At 37.4% G+C, this 13,361-nt stretch overlaps 1 protein-coding gene across 4 annotated transcripts in view; it reads left to right on the forward strand.

The window, feature by feature from the left end:
* XPNPEP3 (X-prolyl aminopeptidase 3) overlaps positions 1 to 13,361 on the forward strand; it is a 109,433-nt gene that overhangs the window by 35,635 nt on the left and 60,437 nt on the right. For 3 of the 4 annotated variants that reach the window (XM_004484162.3, XM_004484160.3, XM_004484163.5), the window contains 2 exons: positions 4,183 to 4,590; positions 7,720 to 7,922. In XM_004484162.3, coding sequence (XP_004484219.2) covers positions 4,183 to 4,590; positions 7,720 to 7,922 — 611 coding nt within the window. The remainder of the gene's footprint in view (positions 1 to 4,182; positions 4,591 to 7,719; positions 7,923 to 13,361) is intronic. The other variant, XM_071218718.1, reaches the window with a different exon arrangement.

The following is a 13,361-nucleotide window of genomic DNA, read 5'->3' on the forward strand; positions in this document are numbered from 1 at the left end:
GTTAACGTTGTATACGTTTTCCTATAATAAAACGAAAGAAAGAACAACTAAAGAGACAATGAGAAAGGTAATACAGGATCCTAGATGAGATCTAACAATGGAAGAGAGAAGACTCAAAAGGGCATTATTGGGACATGAAAAAAAATTGGAAAATTGACTGTAAGCTTTATGTCATTGGTAAAAAATTTTTTTCAAGATTTATTTTATTTATTTATTTATTTCTCTCCCCTTCCCCCCACCCACCCCAGTTGTCTGTTCTCTGTGTCTATTTGCTGCGTCTTCTTTGTCCACTTCTGTTGTTAACAGTGGCACAGGAATCTGTGTTTCTTTTTGTTGTGTCATCTTGTTGTGTCATTGTGTCAGCTCTCCGTGTGTGCAGCACCATTCCTGGGCGGGCTGCACTTCCTTTCGCGTTGGGCGGCTCTCCTTACGGGGCGCACTCCTTGCGCATGGGGCTCCCCTACGCGGGGGACACCCCTCTGTGGCACGGCACTCCTTGCATGCATCAGCACTGCGCATGGGCCAGCTCCACACAGGTCAAGGAGGCCTGGGGTTTAAACTGCGGACCTCCCATGTGGTAGACAGACACCCTAACCACTGGGCCAAGTCTGCCGCCATGTTAAAATTTCTTAAACTTAATTGCACTTAAGGTGAATACTTAAGTGATTATCCTTGTTTTAGGAAATGTACATGGCTGTATAAATTGTTCAAGGAGCATGATATATATAACCTGCATTCAAGTGTTCAGAAAAGGGATTGATAGATGGAAAGATAGATGGATTGATAGATTGATGGATATTTAGAAGTATACAGCAGATTTGGCAAAATGTTAAAATTGGTAGATCTAGGTATCTGGAGATAGAAGGTTATATTGGAGTTCTCTGCATGGGTTTTGTATTGCTTTTGTAATGGTCTCTTAAGTTTGAAAGTATTTCAAAATAAAGTTTAAAATTGAAATAACTATTAAAATCTAGGCCTGGCCCACACGCAGTGCTGATACGCGCAAGGAGTGCCGTGCCACACAGGGGTGTCCCCCGCGTAGGGGAGCCCCACGCACAAGGAGTGCGCCCCGTAAGGAGAGCCGCCCAGCACAAAAGAAAGTGCAGCCTGCCCAGGAATGGTGTCGCACACACGAAGGACACAACAAGATGACGCAATGAAAAGAAAACGCAGATTCCGTGCTGCTGACAACAACAGAAGCAGACAAAGAAGAATACGCAGCAAATAGACACAGTGAACAGTCAACTGAGGGGGAGGATAGAAATAAAATAAATAAATCTTTAAAAAAAATATCTAGGCCTAAGAGTTTTAATTTGATCTAATTGGCAACAAAGAACTTATATTATGAGTATGGCATGAACTTTTGTTGAATTCCTTTTTTGATCTTTTTTTTTCTCTTTATTTGGAGTTCTAATTGTGAAGGTATATACTCATTTAAGCAAAATTCAAATGTATCAAAGTATATAAAATAAAAGATTTCAGTCTTCTCTAATCTTTCTCTCCATAGAGCACCACTATAAAGTGTGATTCATTTTTTTTCTATTTGTCTCCTGGTTTGGCTGGTTGGTTGGTTGGTTGGTTGGTTGGTTGATTTTTACAAAAATGGGATCTCATATTCTCCATCTTGTCCTGTAAGTTACTTTTTTATAGAGCTGTTTCATGTTTATCTTTCCATATTTACACAGGAAAATGTTTTTCTTTTCACTGCTGATTGTACTTTTCAAACACTTTACATGTACTAATTAATTTAATTCTTATAGTAATTCCATTTTACAGATGTGGATGCTGAGCCCAGAGGTTAAGTAACTTACCCAAGGTTAAATAACTAGTAACTAGATAAGCATTAATAATATTTAACATATAGGTAAGGTTCATTTAAGATAAAATTCTGTTTGAAAAGCCTTATTATTAGCAGATTACAAAACATTATGCACAGTATAAAAATCTCACTTCTGTAAAAACTTTTAAAATCTAAATATACAAAAATAGAAAAACCCTGCCAAGATGAAGTGTATTGAAATGTTAAAACTGGCTATCTTTTAGTAGGAGGGTTGTGATGAATTCTCCTTATTTCTATTTTCTACTTTTTCTCTAGTCTTAAATGTGCAGGCAGCTAAACTGATAGAAAAGTGTAATCCTTAACTCCATATTACTTTTTAAAAAATATTTATTGTGGAACATGTCATAGATGTAAGATTGTGGGAGCCTACATATACAGTTTGAAGAACAAAACAAAAACTCATGTACCTTTAACTCAAGATTTATCAGCACTCAATAGAAGATTTTATTATTTTTTTAGAGAGGCAATAAGGTATTGTGGTTAAAATTATAGATTCTGGATCCAGACTACATAAACTCAGATCCCAGTTCTGCCACTTACTGACTCTGTTTCAATGGGATATGTGTTTAATCTCTGTGCCTCAATGTCCTGTTGTGTAAAATGGGAGTGTATTGGATATCTATTGCTGTGTAATAAAGTACCCCAAAACTTAGCAGCTGAAGACAGTGGACATTTATTAACTCAGATTCTGAAGGCCAGGAATCTGGAAGTAGCTCAGTTGGGTGCTTTCTGACTCTGGATCTCTAAGGAGATTTCAGTCAAGCTGTTGGCTTTCATCTGAAGACTTGGGGCTGGAAGATCTGTTCCCATGATGGTTCCTGTGGCTTTCGACAGGAGGCCTCAGTTCCTCACCATGTGGATCTCTCCATATAGCTGCTCATGGCTCAGCAGTTATCTTCCTCCAGAGTAAGTGATCAAAGAGATAGAGAACAAATATTCAAGACAGAAGCTAGTGTTTTAAAACCTCAACTTGAAAGCGACATACCAGTACTTCTGTTGTATTCTATTGAGTGTAGCAGACCAACCTCAATACTGTGTGGAAGAGGACTACACAAGGTTGTAAATACCAGGAGCCTGAGTTGATGGGCACCATCTTGGAGATTGACTACCACAGGCAGTAAATATTGTAACCCACATCAGAGTCATTATAAAGATTAAATAAGTTGATACATGTTCATAATTTAGCATAGCACCTAACACACAGTAAGCATTCAAGAAGCTTTAGATGATATTTCACTATTATTAGTATTAAGTGTAGGCTGAGGGATACAACTTTTGTGAGTGATTGTTTGGAACCTAAAGTAAAAACAGACATAATTTCAATTTCATAAGGGAAGCATTGACCATTCATTACTGTGCTAGCATCAGGCAGTCTGCTAGTTACTAACATTGAGAACTAACACAGGACACTTCATACAGTGGTTCTTAGTTGGTGTATTTTTAGGCCTTATGGGTAGGTTTAAGGGAATCTGTAATTTGTATTTAATCTTGAAATTATATGTCAAAACTTTTATGTACCTTCATGCAGTTTACTGAACAGAATGTATCCATAGCTTTCAAAAGATTGTCTAGAGAGTCTAGGGAGAGCCACATGTTTCACCTAATTTAATTCCAAGAAGTAGATGATATTATTAGAGTTTTTGGAGGATATAAAGATGGCCCTGAATCTCAGAAGGTTATATATATACCCACCTCACTCTGAATACAAAGTAAATAATAACAAATCCTTAGAAAGATATTATGCCTTGGAAGTCAGAGGAAGGAGAAATTTGTTCTAGCTCCTAAAATTGGGGAATGCTTTTTTGACCTTAAGCTCTATTATTTTAAAAAATTATAGGTCATTTAACAAATATTTAATGAATGCCCACCATATTCCAGTTGTTATTCTAGGCCCTGGAAGTATGTAGTATTTAACAAACAAGCCCTCATGGAACTTACATTCTTTTGGCAAAGTAATACACAGAGAATGTATATTACTCTCTCTACCTTACATACTAAAACTTCAGGGAAACTTTGATTATATGCCTAGCAATGCCTTCTATATAAGAGTGTTGAATAAGTATTTGATTGAATGAGTAGAAAGAACCCAACAGATGGAAGAGATCTTAAGAGGTCATCCCAGTTTTCAGGCAGGATTGTATATCACTTTCATTTCTTCCAAAATTTTGCAGTGGACTGGGAATTTGAAACTTGGGTTAACTTCTTAATTCCGCAGGTGATATGAGGAGATTTGGCATAAATTGAAGAACTGAACTTAGGTGTTTCCATCCAATATTAAAAACTACCTTAATAATTTTGGCTATGTAGAAATGCAAAGCATCACTGTTATTTGTCATTTCTAGGGGAGGTGACACCAGGACTTTCCCAGGTAGAATATGCACTTCGCAGGCACAAACTGATGTCTCTAATTCAAGAGGAAGCACAAGGGCAAAGTGGGACAGACCAGACAGTGGTCCTGCTGTCCAACCCTACATACTATATGAGCAACGATATCCCCTATATTTTCCACCAAGACAACAATTTTCTGTACCTGTGTGGATTCCAAGAACCTGATAGCATCCTTGTCCTCCAAAGCATCCCTGGCAAGCAGTTACCATTACACAAGGCCATGCTCTTTGTGCCTCGGAGAGATCCCAGTCGAGAACTTTGGGATGGCCCACGATCTGGAACTGATGGTGCAATTGCTCTAACTGGAGTGGATGAAGCCTATACACTGGAGGAATTTCAACATCTAGTACCAAAACTGAAAGGTAATAAATGAGAGCAGAAGTCAAATCACAGGCCAGATTGAAGTTAAGACTTTCCTTGTATTCACCATCAAATTCCTGTTTAGGGAAGTGGATGTAGCTCAGGGGGTTGAGTGCCTGATTCCCAAGTATAAGGTCCCAGGTTCAATGCCCAGTACAGCCTTAAGAAAAAAAAAAATTCCTGTTAGGCAAAGTCCTCAGTTTCCTAAAATGATTATCATAACAGCGTTTCCCTGACTGCTATGGAAGGAACATAAGTCTTCTCCAGACTAGGCTACTTTATAGATTGCATTTATTTATTTGATAAATCTTCACTAGCTTATTCTTTTTTTTTTTTTTTGAGGTACCAGGACCTTGTATGCGGGAGGCCAGCACTCAACCACATTGGCTTCCCTGAGTTGACTCCCTTATCTGTTTGCTCATTGTTTGGCTTGTTGTTTGGCTTATTGTTTTGGCTTATTTGGCTTGTTGTTTGGCTCATTTGTTTGCTGTTGTTTTGCTTGTTGTTTGTTTTCTTTCGGAGGCACCAGGGATCAAACCTGGGACCTCACATGTGGGAAGTGGACACTCAACTGTTTGAGCCACATCTGCTCTCAGCTTATTCATTTTTTAATGAATAGTTTGGAATCTGAAAGAGAGAATTTCCTTTTCTTTTTCATTCTTCACTACTCCTTTTATTACTTGCTCCATAAATCAATAGAATGAAGTACTAAGATACACTGCACCTTAAACTTAAAACCAAGAGTATATAGATTGCGAATAGGCTTTTTTGCTTCCAGAATTCATAATGCAGAAGGCCTTCAGTACTTAGTTTTTCCTGAACAAATTACATTAATACAGTTTTTCTGTTTTACATTTGTAAGAATTCAAAAAGCTAAAAATAACATTTATTTGCATGACATTTGGTATTAGGTAGTTAATAAACATTAAGGAAACAAAAGCTGTATCAAAATGAACACTATTTGTGAATAAACCTTACATAAAGTGGCTTTGGAAGAACTGGGATCTACAACAACTACCTTTATACAGAGGCCCATCCATTCTCCAATGGAAAACATACAAGCATACCATTCATTAGGTTGAGATATAATGAATTCTAAGTTAAGGGGCTTGATTTATGGACAAACCCTGTACAATCTAGGAGTTCCAACATGATATACCATCCAGCCATCATATTTTCACCTTATCCTACTCTTGTACTAGAGAATTTCCTTTTCATGTGGAGGATGGGCTTGGGCCACTCTTCAAGATTTACTGACCAATTTGTTGACCTTTGACCACCATTTCTTATGTTTTGCCAACTCTCCAGAAGGAGCCAGTATCCTCAGAGTGATCCATGGATCACTGGCATCAGCATAACCTAGGCACATATTAGAAATGCAAAATCTCAGACCCCCATATCTCCTACCTATTCAATCAGAATATTCATTTTTTAGCAAGATTCTTGGTTGATTCAAATGCACGTTAAAGTTTGAGAAGCCCTGCTCTACATTTTCTGAATTAACTTATAAACCAGAGTTTATACCTTTGGTTGCGTTTTTGCCCCTCAAAATAACTTTATCTACATTTATTCTGGTGAAATTACAATCACTTAGAATGTTTTGGGATTCCTCTTTTGGAACTTTCTTTAGAACCTATGCCATATTATTAACTATCCTAAGAAATTGTTGTAAATCTTCAGCTCTGGGAAGTGTTATATTTTTTGAGGGTGCAAAAGTCACTTAGCACCATATTTGGTAAATAAGATTGATGATCGGGAAACGGACTTTGGCCCAGTGGTTAGGGCGTCCGTCTACCACATGGGAGGTCCGCGGTTCAAACCCCGGGCCTCCTTGACCCGTGTGGAGCTGGCCCATGCGCAGTGCTGATGCGCGCAAGGAGTGCCGTGCCACACAGGGGTGTCCCCCGCGTAGGGGACCCCCACGCGCAAGGAGTGCACCCATGAGGAGAGCTGCCCAGCGTGAAAGAAAGTGCAGCCTGCCGCGGAATGGCGCTGCCCACACTTCCCGTGCGGCTGACGACAACAAAAGCGGACAAAGAAGACGCAGCAAAAAGACACGGAAAACAGACAACCGGGGAAGGGGAGGGGAATTAAATAAATTTTTTTAAAAATCTTAAAAAAAAAAAGATTGATGATCAAGTTCAAAAATACTGATTTTAGACCAAAATAATGTATGATGGTAAAATTTTGGTCTGATTTTCTTACATTGCTTGTAAACCACCTCTAAAGGCAATTTCTAAAAGGCAGTTCCAAAAACGTTTCCAGCAACTGTGGCGTATATTGTTTGCAACAGTCTCCTTTGAAAGAAAACGCTCATTTGAATGTGTATGTTCTAATTTTTTTTTAAATTCTTTTCATTACTTTATAGAAATATTTTCTGTTTTACAGAGATAATTATCCAGCTCAACTAGTGGAACTTTCTTATGTCTTCCAAATGTACATAAATATGGAACACAGAATCATTTCCTGTTTACCTTTTCAATTTCTTGAATTAGTTGTTGGTGGTCATGTTTGCCAGTCTAAATTTCACTAACCCCATATAGTTAAAAATCTCATTTTAAGATGTCTTTCAAAAGCACTTCACATCCACAAAGTATTCTTAATATTAGTAGTTTACTAGATAAAGGCATTAGGCGAAGAAAAAGATTAATGAAATTATATTTCTTTAAAAGTTTAAAAAACTAAGTTGGTCTATGATTTCATACATTGAACAGAAGTAGTAGAGATTGTTTTACTTTTTAAAAATAACAATCATTAAATTTCTAGCCACTAAAAGTAAGATTAGGTTAAAACAGCTTTTATTTTGAAATGAAAATATTTAGAACATTGTATCACTAATGCATATCCAATCAAAGTTTTCAAGTTTTTTCCCCCACTGCTGTTCCCATTTCTTTTTAGTCGTTTAAACCATACAGCTCTCCAGACTTAGATTGTTAGGAATGCTACTCATGACCTACTGTGAGGAAACCTTCAATTACTTCAGCCCTGAGAGAATTTGTGCTCAGCCTATTAGAGATGTACACTATAGGTTTTTTAGTTGTGACTCTTGTCCAAGGTGTTATGACAGTTTGTTATTTCTTGTTATTGCGTAGTTTTACCTTGAATTAATTTTTTTGCCTTCTCATTTTAAGCTGAGACAAATACCATTTGGTATGACTGGGTGAAACCTTCTCATGCACAGCTTCACTCTGACTACATGCAGCCTCTGACTGAGGCCAAAGCCAAAAGCAAGAACAAGGTTCAGGGTGTCCAGCAGCTGGTACAGCGCCTCCGGCTAATCAAATCTCCTGCAGAAATTGAGCGAATGCAGATTGCTGGGAGGCTAACATCACAGGTATGTCTCTTTTGAAATGTTTCTTTTCCAAATTAAAAACCTTAAGCTCTTAGGGTTCTCTGGGCTCCTTGAAGTTACATAACCTATGCAGTAATCTCCTTTCAGATAGATGAATGCCTAGCTTCTATGTACTTTAATTTTTAGCCAACCTATCTAGAGACTTGTTCAGTAGTTTGAGAGGCAAAATAAATCTACCTTCCTGTATCCTTTCCCTATCTGTCTTCATTAATGAATTAATTGGCCTAGTCTGATCTTTTGACATGGCAGCCAGGGTCTATGAAATGAGTTAATACGGAGGAACTCTAACACCGTGCAACAATAGCTTGACCAATGACGTATTCTGCTGGCTCCCACTAGTGCACAAATTGTTAATAACTGTATTTATTCTATTTGTTCTCTATGACTGAAAGTTGACTAGTTCAGTGGGTGAATCAGAAAATCCTAACTTGAGGGGGAAAGGTTTAGATTAAAATTAATGATAAATGGAAAAAAGGCAAGATTATTGCTGAGGGGAAAGGAGTCCATTAATGGGTGCTATAAAAGAGGAAATCTAATATAATTTTAGTGCCTCAAGAGATGCTTAAAGCAAGAGAATAATATTCTCTCAGCTTTGACTCCGATGTCTTGGAGTGAAGAATGAAATTCCCTCCTCTTCTGAAAAGACAAAAAGAAAGCTGTACAACAGTCAACCTATACACTTCTAGGAGTGACATATGTCTTTGAAATAGATGAAGAGATGGAGCTCTGTCTATGACTATTTACAGGAATACAAATGTGGTTGTGTGTTTGGATTCTCATTTAACAGGATGTATAGAGAACTCATGTTCAGAAAGTACCTGTGATATTTAGCTAGTCGAATTTGAAAACTACCAATGATTATTAATAATTTAAATAAACATTGTGTAGCTATTTATTGTGTTCATGAAGGTTTCAAAATGGTCAGAGAATATGATGACCAAATATTATCTACTGTATGTCTCATCTTTCATAATAATATTAAGTGTAATTCTAGCTATTTGCTCTGTTTTGTGGATGAATAGCCATAATGAGGTGGAGGGAAAATTGGGACACTTGAATCACTGACAAAGGAAAAGAACTAGGTATAACTTGATGGGCCTACATTCCTGAGAATGAAAAGGCAGAAATTCAATGTGGTAGTTACATGACATGCTATGGCACATGCAAACCAAAGTCTGTGTAGGAGAGACTCCTATGATCTAATCTAAGCCTGGGGAATTCAACATTTTTTGGTCCTGAATTTTTATCTCCCAGTTGTACTAAAGCAGTTAGAACTCAAAGAAAACAGCACATCTGCTTAGAGTAAGAGAACCTTAAGGAAATTAGGAGCCAGATTAGGAGTAACTGACCAGACAGATTTGCTTTTAACGAGGGGAAAGATATTCCAGTTGAAAAAACCTACTAACGTGAATAGGGTGCCTCGAAAGCATCCTATTCTAGGAGCAAGGACAAAAGTGGCAAGCTGCTTGAAATGACAACAGTGACAAAATGGAAATTACAATTAGAGCATACACAAAGACAACATGCTTAACCCAGTGATGGGAACAAGCTTGCATGTTAACCCAAACTGAGTTATTAGATATCTTAATTCAAACGGAGTCCAAGACATCCCAGGCACAATGACTTGGGATTCTCACAATAAAAACCCATGTGTATGACTTATGGGAGACTTATGGGTCACCCCCCAGTCCACAGAAAATTTTAACTGGAGAATATAAGCTGTTGAGGTGCTCTTAGCAACATGACTGAGTGCTATCCATTCTTTCTCTCTAAGTGCAACTGTGGGTATTGGACAAATTTTAAACAGGACTAGAGTGCTTTTCATGATAGATAAATAGGTTCTGTTGTAGGACTGCTCTCACTGGGAGCCAATATCTTAAACTATGTAACCCAAAAAGAGATTTGGTTATCTTCTCAAGATGTTTTGAATCCTGAAATAACAAGAGAAATGACTTCTGAGCTATACCTCTGAGAAATAATACATGGTATATGAGATACGGTAGGTTGTATTGAGAGGGACAAAATTATTATACCATCAAAATATAAAAATCCCTAGCCAATATTTTATTCTGAGCTCCCTAGTTCTGAGGTGTTCTGTGGAGGCAACAGTGGTTCAAGACCTTGAGAGAAAAATGCATTCTGCCCTGGTCCTTACTGAAGGAGATCAACAGGAGCCTACCAGCTTGGCTTCTCTGGACTGCTCATTTTGAGACAGCCATTGGCTATGATGAATATCCTTACTTTAATGCTGTTGCTAGGCTGGACCCTTATTTGTACCCTGTAATTAACTGTAGACTTGTAAACATTGCCATTTTGGCTCCTATGAGTATTCAAACTCTGTTTAACTACCATTATTAGTGTAGTTATAATGAAAAGGCCATTTATTGTACACTTTGGATAGACTGTATGATATGTGACTATATCTCAAAAAAACTCCTTAAAAACGATTAATATGCAAAATCAGTAGCTTTTCAATATGCAACTGATTAGCAATGTGAGGAGGAAGTAAAAAAAAAAAACCTCCAGTTATAATAGTGACTAAAAGAATCAAATATTTAGGTATAAACATAAGCAAGGACATCAAGGACATGAATACAGAAAACTACAAAACATCACTAAAAGAAACCAAAGAAGACCTAAATAAATAGGACCTCCCGTGTTCATGGATTTGAAGTATAAAATGATATCTCATTGTAGCTTTGATTTGTATTTCCCTAATCGCTAGTGATATTGAACATTTTTTCATGTGTTTTTTTGCTATTTGTATTTCTTTGGACAAATGTCTGTTCAAGTCTTTTGCCTATTTTTCAATCGGGTTTTTTCTCTTTTTATTGTTGAGTTGTAGCATCTCTTCATGTATCATGAAAATTAAGCCTTATATGGATATGTGATTTCCAGTGTTTTCTCCCATTGAATCTGCTGCCTTTTACCCTTTTGACTAAGTCCTTTTAGGTGCAAAACTGTTTAACTTTGCGGAGGTCCCATTTATCTATTTCTTTTTTTGTTGCTTGTGCTTTAGGTGTAAGATCCAGGAAACCACCACCTATCACAAGTTCTTAAAGATGTTTCCTTACATTTTCTCCTAGTACTTTTATGGACCTGGCTTTTATATTTAGGTCTTGCATCCATTTTGAGTTGATTCTTGTGTAGGGAATGAGATAGGGGTCCTCTCTCATTCTTTCGGTTATGGATATCCAGTTCTCCCAGCACCATTTGTTAACGAAACTATTTTGTCTTGGCAACATGGATTTGGTAGGTTTGTGAAAAGTCAGTTGGCCATAGAGGTGAGGGTTTATTTCTGGACTCTCAATTTCTATTCCACTGATCAATGTATGTCTTTATGCCAATACAATGCTGCTTTGACCACTCTAGCTTTGTAGTATGTTTCAAGGTCAGGCAGTATAAGTCCTCCCACATTGCTCTTCTTTTTTAGAATGCTTTGGGCTATTCGGGTGCACTTTCCCTTCCAAATAAATTTGGTAATTGCCTTTACTTTTTCTGTCAAGTGGGCTTTTGGACTTTTGATTGCTATTGCATTGAATCTATAACTCAGTTTTGGGTAAGCTTCACATCCTCATGGTATTTAGTCTTCCAATCCATGAATACAAATATCTTTCCATTTGTTTAGGTCTTCTTTGATTTCTTTTAGTAGTGTTTTATAGTTTTCTGCATATAGGTCCTATACTTATTTGATTAAATTGATTCCTAGGTATTTGAGCCTTTTTGTTGCTATTGTAAATAGAATTTTTTTCCTGATTTCCTCCTCTGATTGTTTAATGCTAGTGTACAGAAATATTACTGATTTTTGCATATTGATCTTGTATTCTGCCCTTTTGTCGAACTCATTTATTAGCTCAAGTAACTTTGTCATAGACACGTCAGAATTTTCTAAACATAGGATCATGTCATCCATGAATAGTGAGAGTTACTTCCTCATTTCCTATTTGGATGCCTTTTTTTTCCTTGTCTAATTGCTCTAGCTAGAACTTATCACACAATATTGAATAACAGTGGTGACAGTGGGCATCCTTGTCTTATTCCTGATCTTAGAGGGAACGCTTTCAAGGTTTCCCCATTGAGTACGATGTTGGCTATTGGTTTTTCATATATGACCTTTATCATATTGAGAAATTTTTCTTCTATTCTTATCTTCCAATGTGTTTTTATCAAGAAAGGATACTGGATTTAGTCAAATGCTTTTGCTGCATCAATTAAGATTATCATGTCATTTTTTTCCCTTCAGTTTGTTAATGTGGCATATTTTGTTAATTAATTTTCTTATGTTGAAGCAACCTTGCATACCAGGAATAAAGCCCACTTGGTCATGGTGTATAATTCTTTCGAAGTGCTTTTGGATTCAAGTATTTTGTTGAGAATTTTTGCCTTTGTGTTCATTATAGAGATTGGTCTGTAATTTTCTTTTCTTGTGGTATCTTTAGCTGGCTTTGGTATTAGGTTGATGTTGGCTTCATAAAATGTGTTGGGTAATTTTCCCTCTTCAATTTTTTGGAAGAGTTTAAACAGGATTGGTGTTCATTCTTCCTGAAATGCTTGGTAGAATTCACCTGTGAAGCCATCTTGTCCTGGACTTGTCTTTCTTGGGAGATTTTTTTAAATTTCAATTTTCATCTATTTACTGAGGAAGAAAAAATATTTAATATTTTTTTCTACAAGGAATAGTACCTAAGCCCCTTATGTTCCTGACCTCAGCCCCACCCACACACTTCTGTTTTATAAAGCTATAGGGTAGCAGAATTGGAATTGAAAAGAAAGGTAGGGTAGAAGACAACGGATAAATTGGACAGGAGTGGGAGGTGTAGAGAGAATAACAGCCATACACGTGGCAGTCAAACACTTTTAAGTCCCTGTAGCAAATCCGAAAGATGCCAGACAAGTTTGCACTGGCTGGTAACCCTGCCATGGATGCAGGTAAAAATGATCAATACTAAGGGAGTTGATGACAAGAGAAAACTCTTGGCCACAGCTACAGTGGGACAATCCAGAGGGAAAAAGGGGGAGTATCATATTTTGCTACTTGTGTCACACAAGCTAGAAATTGCCACCTCTCCCCTTATGGGGGCCAACCTACTTCCCACCCATCTCCTTGTATTATCATATATTCCTTTTTAAAAAGGGAGACCCTAGCTAGATGTTCCACTCCAGGATAAGGCTGGGCAGTCCTAGATCTCTAAGACTGCCTCTTCTATAAAGAAACAAAGACTACATTAGGGTAAGTGATGATGGTGAGAATTGGAAGGATTTTTAAAATTAAAATAGAACCCAGAGAAAATCTCAAAGCTGCCTCCATGTAGCACAAGCAACCAGTTCTTGCACTTCCCTTCCCTGTCTCAGTAATCCCCTCTACAGAAGATTTACATAATTGGGAGAGCTCTTTCTTCCCTGCAAAATCTGCTAGTACCA

This window comes from Dasypus novemcinctus, chromosome 12 (assembly GCF_030445035.2).
Source record: "Dasypus novemcinctus isolate mDasNov1 chromosome 12, mDasNov1.1.hap2, whole genome shotgun sequence".
In the NCBI taxonomy this organism is placed as follows: Eukaryota; Metazoa; Chordata; class Mammalia; order Cingulata; family Dasypodidae; genus Dasypus; species Dasypus novemcinctus.